Source organism: Cavia porcellus, unplaced genomic scaffold (genome assembly GCF_034190915.1).
Source record: "Cavia porcellus strain 051 isolate PalLab524CR breed Dunkin Hartley unplaced genomic scaffold, mCavPor4.1 scaffold_2, whole genome shotgun sequence".
Lineage (NCBI taxonomy): Eukaryota > Metazoa > Chordata > Mammalia > Rodentia > Caviidae > Cavia > Cavia porcellus.
In genome coordinates this window covers 37,449,659-37,469,627 of record NW_026947485.1, presented here as the reverse complement: position 1 = coordinate 37,469,627, position 19,969 = coordinate 37,449,659, and the positions used below count along the sequence as shown (strand labels likewise).

At 43.5% G+C, this 19,969-nt stretch overlaps 2 protein-coding genes across 2 annotated transcripts in view; one reads left to right on the top strand and one right to left on the bottom strand.

Annotated features, from left to right (window-relative positions):
• Window positions 1-10,590, bottom strand: part of LOC106027256 (uncharacterized) — a 176,208-nt gene extending 165,618 nt beyond the window's left edge. Inside the window, exons 1-3 of the mRNA XM_063235730.1 lie at window positions 10,525-10,590; window positions 10,224-10,421; window positions 9,772-10,174 (exon numbers count right to left, since the gene is read on the bottom strand). Of these exons, the coding sequence (XP_063091800.1) occupies window positions 9,772-10,174; window positions 10,224-10,421; window positions 10,525-10,590 (667 nt within the window). The remainder of the gene's footprint in view (window positions 1-9,771; window positions 10,175-10,223; window positions 10,422-10,524) is intronic.
• Window positions 10,591-12,843: 2,253 nt separating this feature from the next.
• Window positions 12,844-19,969, top strand: part of Mkln1 (muskelin 1) — a 317,153-nt gene continuing 310,027 nt past the window's right edge. Inside the window, exon 1 of the mRNA XM_063234205.1 lies at window positions 12,844-12,997. The gene's annotated coding sequence lies outside the window, so the exon portion shown is untranslated. The remainder of the gene's footprint in view (window positions 12,998-19,969) is intronic.

The window sequence follows — 19,969 nt, the reverse complement described above, 5'->3', positions numbered from 1 at the left end:
GAAAAACTAAATTAGCAGCAAAAGAAAAGTCAATTTAGAACTCTTGAAAAGCAGGAAGAAAGGGATTTTGGTACCCTTTCCAATGAAAATAAGGAGTAGAGTATAAACATACACAAACTTTTCAAAAATAAGCTAAAAGGCATAAACTATAAATATCAAAGGTAAAAAAATTACTACAAATGAATTCTAAAAAGTGTGTTTCATTTATTGCTACCATATACCTGAATCTTTAGGCAAGAAATGCCAAAATGTAAAAAATTTACATAATTAACAAAACCTTCATTATAGAGCCTATGTAAAGTATAAAATTTTGAAAAGATAAAAAATAAAATCTAAAGGATGACACTAAGAATAAAAGTGATTAAGTGTTCTTAGCACAACAGTAACTAAATGCTCTGAAAACAAAAAAACTAAACACTTATTTGCAGATTTTTTTTAAATGAACAATTTGTGCAATGAGAACATGATATATCAATGTAGTCAGAAAGGAAAAACAGTTGCCAGTGACCTTGACAATGGAAAGATAAATAGCTTTGTGTAATTATAACAGAAAAGATTCAGTACGTACTAACAAAAATTCCCCTAAAAGGAGGACATGAGCACTCAATGAGGTCACAGTCCATGTACAACTGTGCAAGAGAAAGATCTGAGATAGCATTCTTTTAATGAGCTGTACAAGAATTAACAGAAATGCTTAGCAGGCTCCTAGAAACTCCCTTGGTGGTTTAAATACCATCACCCAAAGGATGTCTTTAGAAGCTGCTGCCATCTCCTGGGACATAGCAGCAGAATCTTTCAAGTCTGAGCAAGCAACGTTTCCCAAGAAGAGGGGTTGAGGTTCTCAAGATGGGTAACTCAGCACACAGAAGATAGCCCTTGCAACCCAACCCTAACTTCACAAAGAAGAAGGGGCCAGTTACACAACAGACAAGCTAATGTAGAGAATCCTGGGTCTTCTCACCCAGGGCCTAAAAAGCATCACCTCTACTCTGAGACTGGTCTCCACTAATTGTCATCTTGCAAAAGGCTGAAGCATGCCTGCAAGGAGCTACAACCTTACCATCATACTAACCAACTCACCCGTCTCTAAAGGCCTGAAACAAGCTTTCTACAACCAAGCCCCTCTGACAAAGAAGCAGACTCTCTCCCCCAAGGACCCATAGCTAGTGGGAACTAGAACCCAGTTGAGAAAATGCAAATACAGCTCAATAGAAAAAGGAGCTACATTTCATTAAAGTGGATTACCACTATTCTACCTCAGTGATTAGCCAGCACAAAGAGAACTTTGGACAGGAAAAGGAGAAGGGAAATGGAGAATTAGAGCCATAAAAGAAACCTACATAGAGGCTTTTGCCAATCAGCAATCTGCATGAGAAGCTGGTTGCCTGGCGGTGACAAACTAGAAGAAACCAAAACAGACACAAAGAAAAGAGGCAAAGACAGACATTCCCAACTAAAGTGTTCATCTACTCAATGAAACAACTACCAAACAAAACAAAACAAAACAGTACTTGTCTTTAACATCTTAACTCTAACAGGGAACTTTTTAAAGGTCTTGAAGAAAGAGGTGGAGGGACAAATTCCTCGTAGGATCAGGGGGAGGGGATCCTACAGCATCCCCCTGACAAAGCCCCAGCACTCACAGGCTGCTAACCTCAGCCCCCAGTTGTCAAGTCTTAAAAAATTCAAAATAATTTCAGATTTAGCTTCAGAGATGATGTCATATATTTGAGTCAAGAAATATACACTACCAAACTGCAAGTCATTATCTAGTTCTATACAAAGTAATAAATCAAAATCTAGAGTGATATTCAGCAAATATGCTTTACAGTCAATTACATGAATACTCAATCAACTCTTAAAATTCTAAGGTTCAAGATTTTAAGGTATTTCAAGACAAAATTAAAACCTATAGATGTGAAAAGCAATGAGTCTCAAGGTTTCAGCCCAGCTTTGTGGCCTGTGCTGGGACTTGTTTCATAATCTATGAAATACAAAATGGGCACATCTTGAAACCATACTCATAAGTGAACTAAATCAAACTCGCATCTGTGAACACCAAATAGTTTCCCTAGTGTAGGAAATGAATCAAATATATAAAAGTACGTGATAACCATGATTCCGCATTATATGGCCTTGAAGCCTTATAAAATTTTCACTCATTAATTGGAATGGCTTTATTCTGGGCTGTTTGATATTATGGCCTGTGATGCAATGAACAGCTACTTTGAAGAAAATAAGACATAACAATAGCTAGGGCTGATTTAATACCATCTTGTCTTAAAGCCGCACCAAACTATGGCTCTTCTGTCTCCACTGATTTTATCATGTTGTAACTTGCTGGATTTTATCGTATATGGTAGTATAAACAAAAATTGTTATAGGCAAAGAGATAATATAGAAACCATTGATCATTTTTTCTGTTAGCTGGTTCTAAATACTCTACAATGCTTTCATCCACTTGAATGGTGTTACACAATCTTGATATGTTTGATGCTATAGCATATTAAGTTATATTCAAATATTTCAAAGAAAAAGACACTATGGTAGCTACTATTAAGTCAGGTTATTTGGTGGTGAAGCACTAGGTTGCTGAAAGTGTTATGTTGTTATGCCCCCTTTTATCTCATCCTCTCCCTTATTCATTAAAAAAATTATTTAATTTTAAAAAAAATCTATGAAATACATTCAGGAATAAGCATCCCATGTGCCTTGCAGAAACATGATTTAAACAAGTTAACAACTATTAAACAGCATTTGATATGCATTAATAGTATGTGGTGATATTTATCAGAAATGAAAAAAGAATTTCATCTTTTATCTTCCCATTCCTTACACAATTTTATTTCTCTGCTCTTGGGTAAGGTTAGACAGTTTCAAAAAAAAAAACTTTCCTCTGCAATAAATTCACTCACATTAAAGCATACTATCAAACCTCACTTCAGCTCACCTTAGAGACCTTGAGTCTATGTGAAGCTGGGTATGTGCCAGTGCACAATAGTTTTATCTAGAACATTTCCAGAGTATTGCCTGCCCTCCTAGAATGCCTCAGAATCTCCACCATAAGCCTCCCCCACTCCAAAAAAAAAAAAAAAAAAAAAAAAACATCAGGCACGCTGAGATTAGTATACTTAACACAGTAAGTATGCAGGGCTACTTTGGGACAAATTTGCTGATATTCTTACTTTCCATTCCTATCAGATTCCAGTCCCAAAGGTCTCTCATTTAGAAACTTCAGAGCCACCAGTTTCCCCAAGGTCCCTAAAACGGGAATGACTATGGCTTCTCTTCATAGTCAACCCGGATAGGCATCTCCCTCCTGCAAAAAAAGGACATCAAAGTTAACACTGTCACACTCTAGTCTATACTAGACCCGAAATGAAAAATAAAAACGTTTCAACAAAAAATAAAAACTATGTCTCAAGCCATTTAGAGCACACAATGGTAATCTCAGGTACTGGGAAGGCTGATGCAGAGTGATTAGTTGAGCCCAGAAGTCTGAGAAAACAGCCTGGGCAATACAGCAAGACCCTGAAAAAAACAAGTGTCTTTAAAAAACAAATAGAAACCTTGTATCATAAAACCTTTCACCTACTGAGCTCACCATTTATGATGTGCTGTGCTATACATGCGGCAGCTGTATCATAAGAGAGAAGGTACTAGGTTAGATTTACTACAACATCAAGGTTGAAGGAGTGACAAATAATTTTATCATGTAACTACAAATACTTTAACCATGTGCCAGGCCAATTATTTAAATATAGGATGATCAAAACTGCATTTTTGTTAACTTTTAGAAGATTACGTATCAGGAAATATAAAAACGATTTTCTCAAATTTGTTCAATAAAAGAATCAACTGAGTGAAAGGCCACCTGCCCAAGCCAGGCTCTGGGACAGGCGGTACTATGTAAACAAACTCACTGCCCAAGTGATGCTCAGAGTAAACTGTTTAGTTAACACGACTCAATGGTGGACTTCTCTTAAATAGGAATACCCAATTTGAGTTTTAGCAGACTTAAGATTTTTGGAAAACATATGGAATTTTTAAGCATCTTTCCAAAAAAATCTAATCCCTTTTCAAAACAATCTCAGGATTGGATGTAGAGCCCAGTGGTCAAAAGCAAGTTTAGCATGAGTAAGGTTTAAAACCTAAACAAAAAGACAAAATTCAGTTTCCCACTGAGTGATATACTGCACACATGCAATCCCAGCACCTGGGAAGCTGAGGCCAGGGACCTCAGCAGTACAAGGCCAAGGCCAAGTTGGGCTACACAGTGAGTTCAAAGCTAGCCTGAGCTATACATGGAGACCCTATCACTCATGCACACACGCACGTACACACACACACAATTCAGCAATTTTAAGTGGACCGATGTTGAAGAAATCAAGAAATGGAGAGGTGCTCAAATTGAAAAGAATGAATGTTGGAAGAAACTGTCTAACTGCAAACAGCAGTGACTTACCAAGTGATTCTTAAATTGTATTCCTGAATCCAAGCAACCTATATAGGATTTTCTAGCAAATACATTTATACATTTCACTTTTCTACACTATTATTTCTGATAATATTACAACTTTCATCCAGACCCATCTAAGTAACAGAAATATTTTTGTCCTAAGTAATTTATACAGAATAACTATAAAAAGCCTTCATGTAACTGACCTCTTCACGAAAGTAACAAGTCAAATCCCTTGAGCTTTTTTTAAAAAAAAAAAAAACACAATTATTTGTTTGGTTAGGTTAACATTTGTTGCTATTAGCAGTGTTGTGTTCTGCCTTGTTATGGCTGTGTTTTGGTTTGGTTTCAAAGGTAACAGTAGGAATTAATGGGAAACACTGCTGACAGTTTGTTTTGAGGGGGAGGTTTTTACTGATTGGTATTTCTTTCTCCACCAAAAAAGTTCACACCAGAAAGATTCCAAAAGCATTCTTAAAGAACTAACGCACTAGCGCTGAAAAAAGAAGCCTTCACCCCCAGCACTTATCTCAGAATGTATTCTACAAATTTCTCTGACAACAGACCTGTATTTTCATTTGTATTTTACTTTATTATAAAATTAGTCCTCATTTGTAGAACAGGGAGTGGCAGAGTGACAGGAAGACAGGACTAAGTTGCTGCAGATAAAGCAGGCTTAAAATCTGGCCCACAGGGGCAGGGATTTAGCTCAGTGGCCTAAGTGTCTGCCTGGCAAGCACAAGGTTGGGAGTTTGATCCCCAGTACCAACAACAACAACAAACAATCTGGCCAATAGAGCTGCACAAGGTAGGTCCACCACATGGATGGATCTCCTGAAAGTACTAAACCACATGCTTGCATCATCAACCAAGTATAGATTTACCACATGTAATAAAATTACAATTTTCGGCCTTTGGGCTATTGTTAAACAGATGTTTGATGTGTCACCCACATACCTTTTTATATAAATATTTGAAAGTCCAGTAATAGTTATCTACACAATTAAACATCTGCTTCTATTTATGCCTTAAATATCCTCTTGGAGAAGTTTATAGCTTTGGTGTTAGAACTAACAGATTCAGATTTAGAGGTTTAAGAATAAATGTTTCCATACTGAATTTATTTTTTCAGTGCCATACCAAAAAAGACCTATTTCAGTCCTCTTTTTCAGACTCCATTAACATACACAATTACCTTTTCATTTACAAGCAAGCTTTTCTAACTAACGTAGTTCAGGGCATGCTCCCCTTCCCTGTGAAAGTACATGGACAAGTGCACCTAGCAACAGAAAGACCACTTCAATTTCATTAATACTTCCTAACGTTCTGTAATGACCTGAGCACCAAATCTCGTGATTTTATTTTTCAATTTGTCATCAAATAAGAGTAAAAACTTCTCCTACAGATCTTTCAGGAAAGAAACCAAAGTCATAGTTAAAAATGATGCTCCTGGAAAGACTGCATGCCTGGGAACAATGTGATCAGTGTACTTACTGTCTTCAGCATTCTCCTTAACTCCGCAGTACACCCAGAAGGCCTACATTATTTGAACATCAATTTGCTCGAGAAATATTTGTGAATTTCGCTATGTGTCAAGCATCACACAAAGCACTGCAAATACAGTGGCCAGCAAGATTCTGCTCCTCATACATCATATCTTAGAAAAGTATCAACTTACGTAACTTTCGTTTGGTGTACATACGAAGGCCTCACATCCACTTGTAAATAATTACTCTTAATTATAATTACCCTCAACCACTGTGCTGAAAAAGAGAGCCACATGAACTACTGTACATAAACAACTCACAGATAACTGACAGGGCTTTATGAAAATGAAGGCCTCATATAGGTAAAATATATATATATGTATCACATAAATGATACATACATATATTTACATATACATACATACATATACACATATATATATCACTTAGCTGATCACCATCACAAGGGCATGTAATCCCAGAATCCTGGGGAAGTGAGGCACGATGATTTTAAGTGTTAGCCCAGCCGAGGCAACTTAGTGATATCTTGTCTCAGGATAAAAAAATAATAAAGGACTGAGCTGTAACTCAGTGTAAAGACCCAAGGTTCAACCCTCCAGAACCACAAAAATCACTAACCAAGCACCTTATAATCTACAAATGGGAAGCACTAGTTTTAGCCCTAGAGGATGAACCAAGATTTTTTTTTAAAGGCAAGATACACAGCCTAAACATTCACCTGTGAAACATCAAGTTTAAATTTTAATTATGTTGTATTAGTGGCTATCTTCTTTAGAAATTAATTTCCTACACTGCACTAGCCACATTTAAGGTACTCAACGGCCTCAAGTAGTAGCTAATGCACCGGATTATGCAACTCTAAAAAATCATTTCTCCAACACAGAAAACTCTCTAGGACAGTGCAGCTCTAAAATAACTTTGTATACTAAGTCTGAAAGCTATGGTGCAGTGAACTATGAGGAAGTACTGGTACTCTGCTAGGGCCCATGAAAGTATGTGCACTGCTATTGTGGCATTTCTTCCTTCCCCTTTATTCAACAGATACAACACGACATCCTGGGATAAATACAATGAGACAAGTGTGCTAGCAGATGGAGATGACACAGAAAGGGTGTTTTCAAATACCTTTCTGAGAAGAAATCGGAGAACTTTACATAAGGAAAGTACCCAAAATGCAGAAGTGCAAACTAAGCAGAGATGTGCAACGGTATGTATGGTGAAAAGAAAAGCAACCCTGGCGCTGACTAGATGGGAGTGAACAATGCAGGGAGGGAGACGGAGCTACAGAGCCATTTCCACCGGTGATCAGGTCTGCCAGGGTGTATCCGTAAACTTTCCACACCAAAATGGCCGGTGATGGAAACACCTCTTAAATCTCCAAACAACACGAGTTTGACAGCAATACTTAGTAAGAATATTAGAAAGATTTTTTATGACACTCTACACAATTTTGGTTCACAAACTGTTACAACCCGAATTCTTTGTTTTCAAAGGGAAACTTCACTTTACTGTTTTATTTGGAACACCCTTAGAGATCATATCAATGTACAATTTCAAAACAAGATTATCCCCGCATCTCAATGTTCCCACAGACAAAAGACACAGTGAAGAAGGGGTGAAGGAAGAATGTAAAAGTAAAATTTCTATACTCCAAAAGAGTTGTTTTCTCCCCCAAAACTTGCTGTGGGCGCCGTAACTATGTAGTGTTCAACAACCTAAGGACTCTTTGGATGCGCCTGTAAATGCCTGAAAAACATCTGTGTCTTCTAGACTCTTCATTTTACAACATCAGCGTCTTCTAGATTCATTTTACACAGTGTTCAACTCCCCAAAGAAAACATTTGCAGGGAAAACCTGTTTTCTTCAAATCACTAAAACCCTTTACTCTTCTCCTCACATTAAACTTCTTCAAAAGATAGCCTGCAGGCCTTGAAGAATTCATCAAGTGATTCTCCACCCTTTCCAATAAAGCATTCTTCACCAAAAGGAAAACCTTAACAGTAGATATGTACACATAGGGACTCACTGGCCCTAAAGTAGCTCTTAAATTAAAAAGTACTCCCCTCCCCAGGACAGCAAGTAATGGTTGAAAATACAGAGGCTCTGGATCTGCCCCCCTCAGAGATCCACTCTCACCTGACCTCCTGAACTTCCATTCCTCCAACTGTAAGCCGAAGACAACAGTATTTCACTGCGTATATAAACGTCTGCAAAGCCACAGTGCCTAGCGGAGAGACCCCAAATGGTAACAGATCAATATTAACTACAAAATTCCAGCTATTCTTGAGTATGGAGGATTAGTCTACTTCGTTACCTCCGAAAATTTTTGTTCTTGCCCTGCCTCAGAAGTGGCTGTATAAGCCACAATCTGTCCAGACCCTCTTTGGATTTGGATCCGTTGATTTAGGTCTGTCTAGGTATGGCAGTTCTTTTTAAGGCTCTCAGTTGTTCCTAATAAGCAGGATTTAAAACTGCACAGAAATCTGTCCTACATTTTCAGTAAAACACACACCTGTGACGTCCGTTCCCTTTCTAAGCAAATCACCCCAGGCCGACGGCCCCTCCAGCCCACATGGAGGGGACGAAGCCCGCCTGGACCAACCTTGTGACGACGAACACAGACGTTGCTCACCGTGGGCCAACTGCGGCCAATTCCACAAACAAGTGCCGGACACCGGCCGCAAGAAGTCGGTTGGGGGCCTCGACCCTTCCCGGCACCCTCACCCAACCCCTCCCGCCTCGGCCACGTGACTCGACACGCGCCAGCTGCACGCGGGCTCCATCAAAACAAAAACAGAGGGGGCTGGGCCGGCCGGCGGCCGCGGGGGCGCGCGGGGGTGGCAGGGAGCCGGCGCGCGCCCCCGCCACCGCGGCCCCGCGCCGCGGACGCGCCTGTGCTGCCCCGGGCTCCGCCGGCCGCGCGCTCCGGCAGAGGGCAGAGGGCGCCACCCTGTTTACCGCCCCGGCTCGCCCGCGACCGCGCGCCCGGCCCGGAAACGGCCTCCCGGGAGCGGGCCCGCGAGAGCGCACCCGCCCGCGGCGCGGACGCCGGCCCTGCGTGGGAGGCGCGCGGCCCGGCGCCCCGGCTGCTGCGTGTCACCCCCGTCACGACTCCGCCACGCACTTCGCCCTCAGCTCTGAACTCCGTCGCTTCCGCAGACCCCCTCACGTGGCCGCCCCCCTCTGGGGCACAGCGGCTGGGCGACCGACAGCGCTGCGGACCCCGACGCTCAGAGGGATCCCAAGCCTGTCCCCACCCCGCCTCGGACGTCACCCTTCTCAGACCACGCCACCCACACCTTCCGCCCGAGGCTGGCGGGGGTGGGGGGCTGCTACAAGCTGTCAGAGCCTGCAGTTTCCACATGACGAAGCTCACCCTCACCCTCCTCGCCACTTGCGCAGCTCAGCTGCGAGCTGAAACATTTAATTACAGCGGGGGCTAGGTCTTGAATTTTGCCCCTAATTTAAAAAATAAACCCCAAAAGCAAAACGGAAGACGCAGGGAAGACGCAGTTTGACTCCGAGTGCTCGCTATAAAGGTCTCCCTCCCCACCACCACCACCGTTCTACCGGGAGAAGACTTACCCACCCGAAATGCCACCCGCACACCTACCAGGTGACTAGCCATCCGGAAACCCCGAGCCCCACCCACCGCGCCAGCGGGAAACCCGCGCCTGGGGTGAGGTGGCGGGGACACGGTCTGGTATCCCGAAGTCCTGGGAGTGAGGGGGGGACAGACACCCTTCGCCCCACCCGGGGGCGCCGCGCCCTCTCGTGCCCACCCCCCGCACCGCCAGAGCAAACCTACGCGTCCTGCGACCCCCCGGAGGCTGAGGTCTGAGCTCCGACGGGCTGCCGTCCCCGAGCGCCCGGACTCCGCGTCCTTTCCCAGAAGCGCGCCCCCTGCCCTGATTTCCTGTTGACAGCAAAGGTGGGCGACGTGGGAGAAAGGCGAGAGTTGTCTCCAGGTTCGGGATGTCGGTCTCCGCCGAGTGAAGAGGTGGGATCTCGAAATGGAAACAGCCCCCCTCCTCGCTCCCTCCCCTTCTCCTCCTCCTCCTCCTCTTCTGTTTACCTCAAGTTTGAATTTTATCTGCGCAACATTAGCTGGAATGCGGACATTGAAAAAAAAACACTCGCTCTCTACCCGGCAGCAGCTCCGGAGGAGCCATGTGGCATCAAGCCACCGCAAAGGGCAAAAAAAGTGCTCTTAGCAACACAAACATGGCGAAGTAGCTCCGACAGGCCCTTTTCACGCACAGCCCCGTCTGCTCCCTCTGCTCGCCGGCCGAAGCCCCCAGCCGGGAGCTGCAGACCCCTGGGGCGCCGGCGAGAAGGCCGGGGGTGCGCGCGGGTGGGAACGCGGAGCGCGCGAAGGGGGGTCCGCGGAGTCCGCGGGGGAAGTATTTCCAATTGACGCCAGAGCCCATCTGCCTCAGCTCCGTGAAGTGGGACTGGAGCAAAATCCCCGTCCCCAACTCCTCCTGGACTGGTTTCCCCACCCCCCTAAACTTACCTCTGGGCGGAACGCGTGCCGCTTCCATCCCTTTCCCCGACCTTTCCTCCCAAGTCAGCGAGACGCCAGAGGAAAATGATGCGCACGTAGATTTGTACAGTACACATTCTTCGAGAATTTCCCTGGGATGATCACGGGGAGTGATGGAGACTCCAGAGGCAGGTGCAGGGCTGGTGGCCGGAGCTGCCGACAAAGTTGTTCGCCGTGCGGTGGGCAGCGGGGTCCCCTGGCCGGGCCGAGGACCCCCGACTCCCTGCCCCCGCCTCTGCCCACTTGTCACGCCAGGCTCCTGCGTGCGCTCGGCTACAGGGGAGGTGGCGTAGTTTCTCTTCCTCCCACCTCTTCTCACTCACTTGTTTTTGTAGCCGTGGGCTCCCCTAATGCTTTCCTCTCCACAATGTTGTTTCATTATATCATGTCCATCATGTGACACCGGAGAGGCCTCTCTATGGAAACTTAAAGGGGCTCCCACGTGACTGCAGTGGCAACAACAGCGGCAGGACTGGCGGCGGCGGCGGCGGCGGCGGCGGCGGCGGCGGCGGCGGCGGCGGCGGCGGCGGCGGCCGCAGCTATTGTACCACCACCCATCTGGAGCCCTCGCAGCATCCCGAAGGGGCTTCTAGCGCTGCGGAAGCTCGGAGAAGCATCCGGGAGCTGTGGCATCTGTACGTGCGTGGAGCCTATGCTCCTTACCAGTAAGCCGAACTGAAGGAGCGACCTTAAATCCTTTTCTACAGTCACAAAACCCACGCTCTGTTAAAATGACATTTCATGGCTCCTACTTTATTTTCCCCAAAGAGCAATGAGTTTTCTAGTCGGCCTGATTAAATTTTACAAAGTTTTTTTTTAAAAGCCAACCAAACAAAAAGCCACAGATTTATCCTTCTGTGAGTTCAGTCCCATAGGAATGGTAGAAATGCCAAAACAATACCAGAGAGTCAGGTATTTGATACATAATTACCATCAGCACCAGTTTTAAAGCTTTCTGGAATTGCATTCCTCTGGTAACTCTGTTGATGCTCACAGGAGACAAAAATGCAATGCAGTTTTTCTCCTCCGCAGCTATATTAGGGCTTTGTTGCTGACAACAGTAAAAACTTGTTTGTGTCAGGAAGTGAGGTATGAAGATATGACCTGGAAGGTACAGACAAAACCAAAGTGGCAGTTTTGCATTACTTTTCTGACCATATTCTTCAAAATGGTGACAAGCAGAATGGCTGCTATAAAATGCGTGCTGTTTCTTGGGAAATAAAAGAATCAGGAAAACATTCGCCCCTCGATCACACATGGTAGACACTAGACATTATACACATATACGTCTAGGTGTGAAGAGGGGAGCTTGTGCATTTTTCTGATATTTTGTCCTCATTTTCAAAATTTAACGTTAAGTATTAAACAACTCTAAAAGACTGTTCAAGTCCGATGATGTGTGGAAACTCCTAACAGTTTTCAGTTCTCTCTGGTATTACTGACTCACAACCCTTCTAGGGATTTCTACCTTAAATCCTAGTTCTCTGTATTAAAAGTGTGGATTGACCATGATGATGTTTATCTTATAAATCTAAGCTAGATGTCTATTTCTGTGTTTGGGTTTATGCTTTTCCATTTTAGAAGGAAAACTGGATTGGCGGAATTATGCAAAAACTTTGCAGGAAACTGAAGAGTGGGATGGAAGATCATGGTTTCTGCCGGCCCTGCCTTGACTGTGCTCTTTCCATCTCATCAGCTTACCTCCTCAGCCATGATAAATGACTGTCACTGCATCTCTTCAGATTCCATAAGCCCCCGAATTTTTACCTCCCAGTATCATGCCCAGTTTGTCATTCTTTTCCCCAGCCTCCCTCCCAACTCAGGCCCTTCCCTGCCTGGGTGCTCAGCTCAGGCCTCCCCAAACCCCCAATATTCCCTCCCAGTCCTCTCCCCTACAGCTCCCTGCCCCCACCCTCTCCCCAGCTTGGTCTTTCCTCAGCAACTCTCCCTCCTTACCTCTCTCTTTGACCTCCTTTCATCTCCTCCACAGTCTGACCCTTGACTTCAAGGCCTCTCCTTACCTTTCTTTACCTGAAATGTGCTGCCCCTACTGGGGTCTCCTTCACACCCTGCTCTCTGGTCCCATCCCTTCTGCGATCAAGCCCCAGCATTCCTCCACGGCTCGGCCTGGTCAGCTTGAGCCGCATTTCGTTCGCGTGGCCCTGCGCTGGGAAAGGAGTGTGTGGTGCACAGTGGGACCGAGACTCCCCCTGGCCCGGGGCCCCTGCCTCACCCCCTCCGCCCCTCCCGAGTCCGGGTTGCGGCGCTTCCTGGGCGGATGGTTTGGACTTGCTGCCGCAGCTGCGGTTCTGCTGTGTCATGCAAGAAGGAGGCGGCAGCGGCGGCCGGAGCTGGAGGGGGAGGAGGGGAGGAACCTGATCCTCTGGTAGCGAAGGGCTGGAGGCAAACACCGACCTCCCCTAGAGCCGCCCGGGAGTAGGGAGGGCTCCGCTACCCCGAGGGGCCCTCCCCGCGGGGCAGAGGGTAAGTGGGGCGGCGCAGGTGGTCGCCTTGGGAAGGGAGCGCGCAGGGGGGTCAGGCCGGGCGGCGGGAGCAGCAGGAGCCACCTCGGCCCAAGTGAAAGAGCCTAGTGTCCAACTGACAGGGACCACGGCTGCAATTGGGATGATCGGCCAAACGCAGCCATGATCACTGTTCGAATAACGCCCCGCGGTTGACCTAGGCTGCATCGAGGGTGGAGTTGTGCGTCCTGAACTCGGGACTGAGCTGGAGGCAATGATTCAGGGTCGGAGAAACATCACCCAGTCATCCCGAACAGCAAAAGCCAACAAGCCCCATAGTCCTAGTCTAACCTTGCTGCGCTTTCTTGTTCAAAACTAGGAAGGGGATGGGAAACCTGCCCAACCTCACTTTAGCCACGAAAATAATGCTCTTGGCCAGTGGCCCTGGACAAGCAGCCTCTGGTGCAATTAAACGATCAATAGGAAAAAGGGCTTCATCTCTCTCACTGCCCTCCGTCCCCGAGCTTCTTCGACCAGGATAATTCATTGTGCTTGAAGAAGAAAGAAAACGTGTTGTATTCGCTCCCACCCAACCCCTGCCAGCCTCCCCACCGCACCAACTGCAGACTGCGCACCCCGCGCCCACCCCACCTTCACAGCTGCGCTCCGGAGACGCTGCTCCGCGTAGCTTGACTGCCTTCAACTCGGAACACTCTCACCTCCGTTGCCCTTTAGCACTAGGGGTTTCTGAAGCTCAAGGCTGAAAGCAGGGATGTGGAGGGACCTGCTGGGCACATGGGAACGTTACTTTTTTCACCCAATACAGTTCGCAGTATCACTATATATTATTATTATTACTATTATTATTATTCCTTTCCATTTCACTTGTAGAAATTTTAAAAAGCACTTTCTGAAACATCATTTTTTAAAAATGTCAGTCATACATTTAGAAGTAAGGGGTTGATGGGATTAACAGAAAGGCTAATGACTGTCTCAAAAGCACATGCGGTTGCTAGGGAACTCAGGCTCATCCCGCTCTCTAATCACCAGCCTGTTACGTGGAAATCAAACTGCTCGGGGTGTTATTAAAATGAATCGCATTTGGTTAAAGGCTTTCTTGCTTATATTGTAGCATCTTGAATTATCATCAACTGCCTCACACCCACATACCTTGTTTTCCTAATTTGATTTCTGTATTTGCGTCACTGCCAGGGACACTCAGACTAGACTAGTCAGGTTCACTTCCTGTTTCTCAAAACTGGTTTATATTTGGTCTGGTAGCACTAGCTGGTAAAACATTATCAAACTGATCCTCTTAGAAGTCTTTGCTTTCGGTTCAAAACAAATTATACCAATTAAAGTCTAATTCTCATGGAAAACATCATCATTTGAAAGTAAGGTAGACTGCTAATCTACTTCATTAGCCATTTGAGAAAACCATTCTTGAAATGTAAAACCTAGAAAAATCTATCTTTATTTCTTTTACTCAGAATCTGTAGTCCTCAGTATTGGAACTAAAACAAACTCAAGTGGAAAGCAGATATGATATTCCTAAAACGAAGCACAAAAAAAAAAAATACACATTGAAGCTGGGGAAATTGTTTTGACTAAATAAGGCATAGAATTGAATGGAATCCAGGCCCAGGAAGGACAAATAAGCTTGGGTTAGCACTGTGGCACACTGAGAACAAAGTGTGATTACAGGGCTGTGCTACAAATAGGAAACCCCATCACTTTGTGTACTAATTGTCTCTCTACCAACTCCTCTGCGTTCCAAGACAAGATACCCTTACTCCGCCTTCCCAATTCCTTCATCTTTATAACAAGGACATCACAAAGACAGTATTATAGGCACAAAACTGTATAAATAGTTGAGTTCTGAAGTGGATAATTTGTTGATGTGGAAAATAAGGCCCTTTGAAAATGATGTATGTGAGCCAAGGTTACTGATAGGAGCCTAAAATCCCAGCACTCTGGGATGCTGAGGCAGGAAGATCACAAGTTTGAGCTCAGCCTGGGCAACTGAGTAAAGCACTGTCTTAAAGAAAGATTTTTTTTTAAAGCTGAAGAATGTAGCTCAGTTCAAGGGTCCTAGGTTCAATTTCTAATACCATCTACCCCAAAGAGAAAGAAAGAAAAAGAAAAGGAAAAAAGGGAGAAAGTCCTTGCAGTTATGTTAGATATAGTTAAATGTTTATATATAGTTTGGATCTAAAAATTCCCCTTTAAAAGCTTGTTTTTGGAAGGTGATTGGATCATGGAGGCTCTAATTTCATCACTGTATTAATTTATTGATGGATTCCTAAGTTTTTTGTTGGTTTTTTGACCCAAGGTATAGGCCAAACTGGTCTTAAACTCACGGTTCTCTTGCCTTAGCCTGCTGAGTGCTGGGATTGTATGTGTGCACCGCCATGCCCGGCATTGAGGGATTCTTCATTTGATGGCATTATTGAGAGGTGATGGAACTTAGCGGTAGTGCCTCGCTGAAGGAAGTAGACCACTGGTGTCCACAGCCACTTCCTCTCTCTTTTTCTGTGCCCTAGCTGCCATGAGGTAAGCTGCTTTCCTCTGCCACAGCATTCTGCCCTGATGTTTCTGCCTGAGAACCAACCAAGCACAGACTGAAACCTTGAACCAAAACGGGTAAATCTTGCAATTCTTTAAGTGACTTTCTCAGCTATTTCCTCAAAGTGACAGAAAGCTAACTAACATTCACCCAATGTGCTTTGATGAGCAGAGTGGTAGAATGATGGAGAAAGAGCTATAAAAAAAATCAACTAAGTGAATTCTCAGAGACCCAGTAATTTGTCTTCAATTAGTGATATTAAAAATCCCTAATTTAGATTAAGAATTTTTTAGATTCAAGATATTAATAAATAGCATGCAGAAATGTGAGATTTATGCTGGAAAGAAAAGTCTTAACTTTGAAACCCAACTCTACCCTTTATTAATTATTGAGTGAATGCAGTGTGTCAAGTAGTGTGCTAGGTCCTGGGAATACAAAGATGAATAAGATCACAGTCTATGGCCTGCAGGATCATACACTATAATGAGGAGGTAGATGAATACACAATTGATCACACAACAGTGAGATACACCTACAGAGGAACTATAAAAGAGGAGTCTGAGATGAACACTTAAGGATGAACAGAAGTAAGCCAGACAGATGGGTAAATTCAAACAAAGGTATTCTTTTGCAAGAAAACATTTTGTGTAAAGACTTCAGTGTTAAAAAGAATGCCCAGAGAGTTGAGGGTAAAGGACAGTGCCCATAGGAATATTCTCAATGAATAACCTTATATCACTGCATGGTAGAAATCCTGAAATTTACATCCAAAAAGATTAACATGGTTTTATATTTTGAAAGATTCTATATGCCTTTTAAGAAGTTTGAACTTATCCCAAGGCTAGTGGAAAACCATTGACTTAATTTTAAGCAGCATAATGAAATGATTATGTGTCCATTTTAGAAAAAGCATGCCAGTTTTGAGAGTTTACTAGTGAGTAAATTTAAACAAGGAGACTAGGAAGTTAGTTATCTGAGCATTATGGGAAATACAATGGACGTGCAAACTAAGGCAGCAAGAATGGAAACACGAAAACTGGAAAGATTGATAAATAGTCCAGACATTGAACCAGCTGAACTTGATTATTGATTATATCTGCAGGATTAAGGAATGGGGGGTGATTTATGGCCTAGGTAAATGGGAAGATGGTGGCTTCATTCATCAAGATAGAGACCTACCTGAGGAAAAGCAAGTTATGGAGGAGAGATACTTAGTTTAATTTTAAACTAAGTTGAGTTTGAAGTGAATGTGGATGTTAAAGTGAAACTGTCTACTACATAACTGAACAAAAGGATGTAGAATTCAAGAGAGAGAGCCAATCAGAACAAGTGATAGTTCATGGGCATAGCTGGGATTCCCAGAGAGTATAAAGAAAGAAGAGGAATTAGTATGGGACTCTATGAAAATGCCAACGTGTAAAAAGTGAGGAAAGAAAGATACAGGGGAAACAATGGCCAGAGAGATAAGAAGACCAGAAACAAGGAACTCAGAGGATGAGAGAAGAAATTACAGTATTAAATGCTAGAGGGAGGTCCAGAGAAATGAAGACTGAAAAATCTTGTGTTTAGCAACAAGAAGGTCATTGATGTGCTTGGAAAGAAATGTATTTATGGGTAAAAGGTAGATAGCAACCAGATTGCAGTGAGTTGAGGAGTTAGTGAAAGTAGTGCCAGAAGTTCTTTTAGATAAGAAGGACTAACGGGCAAATAGGCAAGAAGGTAAAGGCATTGGTTATTGGGAAGAGAATAAAGTCGGGTGTGTGAGGATAAGAACGTATAGGAGCGACAGGAAATGATACAGCATCCCAGATTTGCCTGGTCTTCTTCAAATTAAGTGGTCTCATCATCCACCAGTTGCTTTAGCCAAGAAGCATGTAGACATTCATGATTTTTCTCTTTTTGTCAGTTTTAATGACCTATCCATGAGGAATTTAGGCCATCTACCTCCAAAACTTGTCTGTCTCTACTGCTATCCCCTTACTGTGAACCACCGCCTCTGTTCTGTGCTCCCATAGTAGCTTTCTAAGTCATCTTCCTGCTGCCATGCTCGTTCCCCGTTTTCCATACCACAGCTAGGGTAACATAAATCAGACATGGTAAAAACATGAATGAGATCGTATTATTCATCCTAGAATCTTCCCCCATACTCTGATTGCACTTGGAATGAAGTCCAGACTCCCTGCCCTGTGGAGCCTGAGAGACAGACACCTCAGACCCCACTTTCACCTTGCTTTCCTGATCCTAACCACGTGGACCTTTTTCTGATTCTCAGATACACAGACTTTGCTCTTGCTTCAAAAGATTCATTCCAGATATTTTCTTTCCCTGGATAGCTTTTGGGTCTTTCTTATCTTTGTTTAAATGTCATCTCCTTAAACTGGCCCTTCCTAACCATTCCACAAAAGACTTCCTTTCTGCCCATGTTTCAAATTATACTATGCATTTTCCTCCTAACAGAACTTCATTATGGTTATTACTGTTTTTATTGCTCTATGGTAAGGACTACACTAGAACTGATTAGTAAAAATTAGAAGCACATGGATCAGTCAGCCAGGTGTGGTGGTGCAAGCCTGTCATCCCAGTACTCGAGAGTCTAAGACAGGAGGATATTTATGAGTTCAAGGCCAGCCTGGACTATATAGTGAGTCCAGGCAAGCCTGAATTACATAGCAAGAAACTGTCTCAAAAAAGCAAACAAAGAAGAAAGAGGAGGAGAGAAAGAAAAAGAAAGAAAGAAAGAATTAGAGTTTGATTTAGGTGTGGGCACATACTTGTACTCCTAGCACTTTGGGAGGGTGAGGCAGAAGCATCATAATTTCTAGCTCAGCTTGTGCAATTTAGTGACTTAGGGAGAACTTGTCTCAAAATATCGATCAGTCAATCAATCAATGGGCTGAGGATGTGACTCCATGAAAAGGCCCTGGGTTCAATCTCTTATACTGCGAAAAACCAAAACCAAAACCAACAAACAAAAAGCATTAAAGTCTGAGCCAGTCATGGTAGTGATGCCTATTATCATCCATCACTCTGGGAGGCTGAAACAGATCACAAGTTCCAATCCAACCTGGGCATCTTAGCAACTTAGCCAGACCTGTTTCAAAATTTAAAAAAGGACTGGAGATGTAGCTGAATGTAAAGGTCCTGGCTTCAACCCCCAGCACCCCCCCCCCCACACACACACACCGTCAGTCCAGCTGGGAATGGTGGTACATCCATGTAATCCAGCTACTTGGGAAACTGAGGCTGAATAATTGCAAGTGTGAGGTCAACCTGGACAACTTAGCAAGAACTTGTCTAAAAATAAAAAAAAAAAAATTAAAGACTGGGGCTATAGTTCACTGGGCCAGCATGGGTCCAATCCCCAGTACTGCCAAAAAAAGAAAGGAGGAGAAGAAGAAAGGAAGAAGAAAAAGGGGAAGAGGGAGGGGGAGGAGAAATGGAATCTGGTGGATTATGGATTATGAGGCATTCACAATTTTGGAAGTGGAAGAGTTACTAGCTATGTGACCCTGGACATTCACATTCTCCAAACTTCACTTTGTGGTTAGTAATACTACATGCCTCACTGGGCTGTTAGAAAATGAAATGAAGTAGGATAGGTGGAAGCATTAGATGCTCTTGGTAGGCTGTTTTCAAACAAGTAAGAACTTGTCCACATCCATACATCCTCCACTAGTGGGGCCCCTGTGATGGAGGTAGCCCTTAATTACTAGTCACTATTGGAATAAAAATTGACCAAGCTGTGACTTTTAAAAGAATTTGTGACAGACCTAGAAATTAGATTATGTAAAAAGAAAGCAAAACACTCCTGCAAGTCAATAAGAAAGACACTGAAAATTAGAAAATTGGGCAAAACGTATGGCAGATTGCAGTCAAGGAAATACAAAGCAATCTTTAAAATATGTAAAAATGCTCACTTAGATGTGAATCTTTTATATATCAGCTTGACAAAATTTCTAAAATTTAATAACACTTGGCTGGTCAGACTGGGAAGCAGGCATGGTCTCGTATAGTCAGAGGGAGGAAAAGTTGCTATCAGCTCTTTGGAAGGCAATCAGGCAGTATGTATCACATTCTCAAATGCACAAAGCCTTTTATCTAGCAATTCTACTTTTATATATTTATCTAATAGATTTACACATTCATTGGAGGATGAACCTAAGAGGACATTCTTTGAAGCATTATTTATAATCATTAGAGACTGAAAACATCTATCAAAAGAATTAGCTAAATAAATTATGATACAACTATACAAGTGAGAAGTAGGCAGCTATAGGCAGCTATTAAAATTTGTGAGTCACTTCTAGGCATATTTACATTAAAAGATTGTCACGAAGCATTACTATGTAAAAAAATTAAGATGAAGAACTATATATGGCCAGATACAGTGGCACATGCCTGTAATCTTCACTATTTGGAAGGATGAAG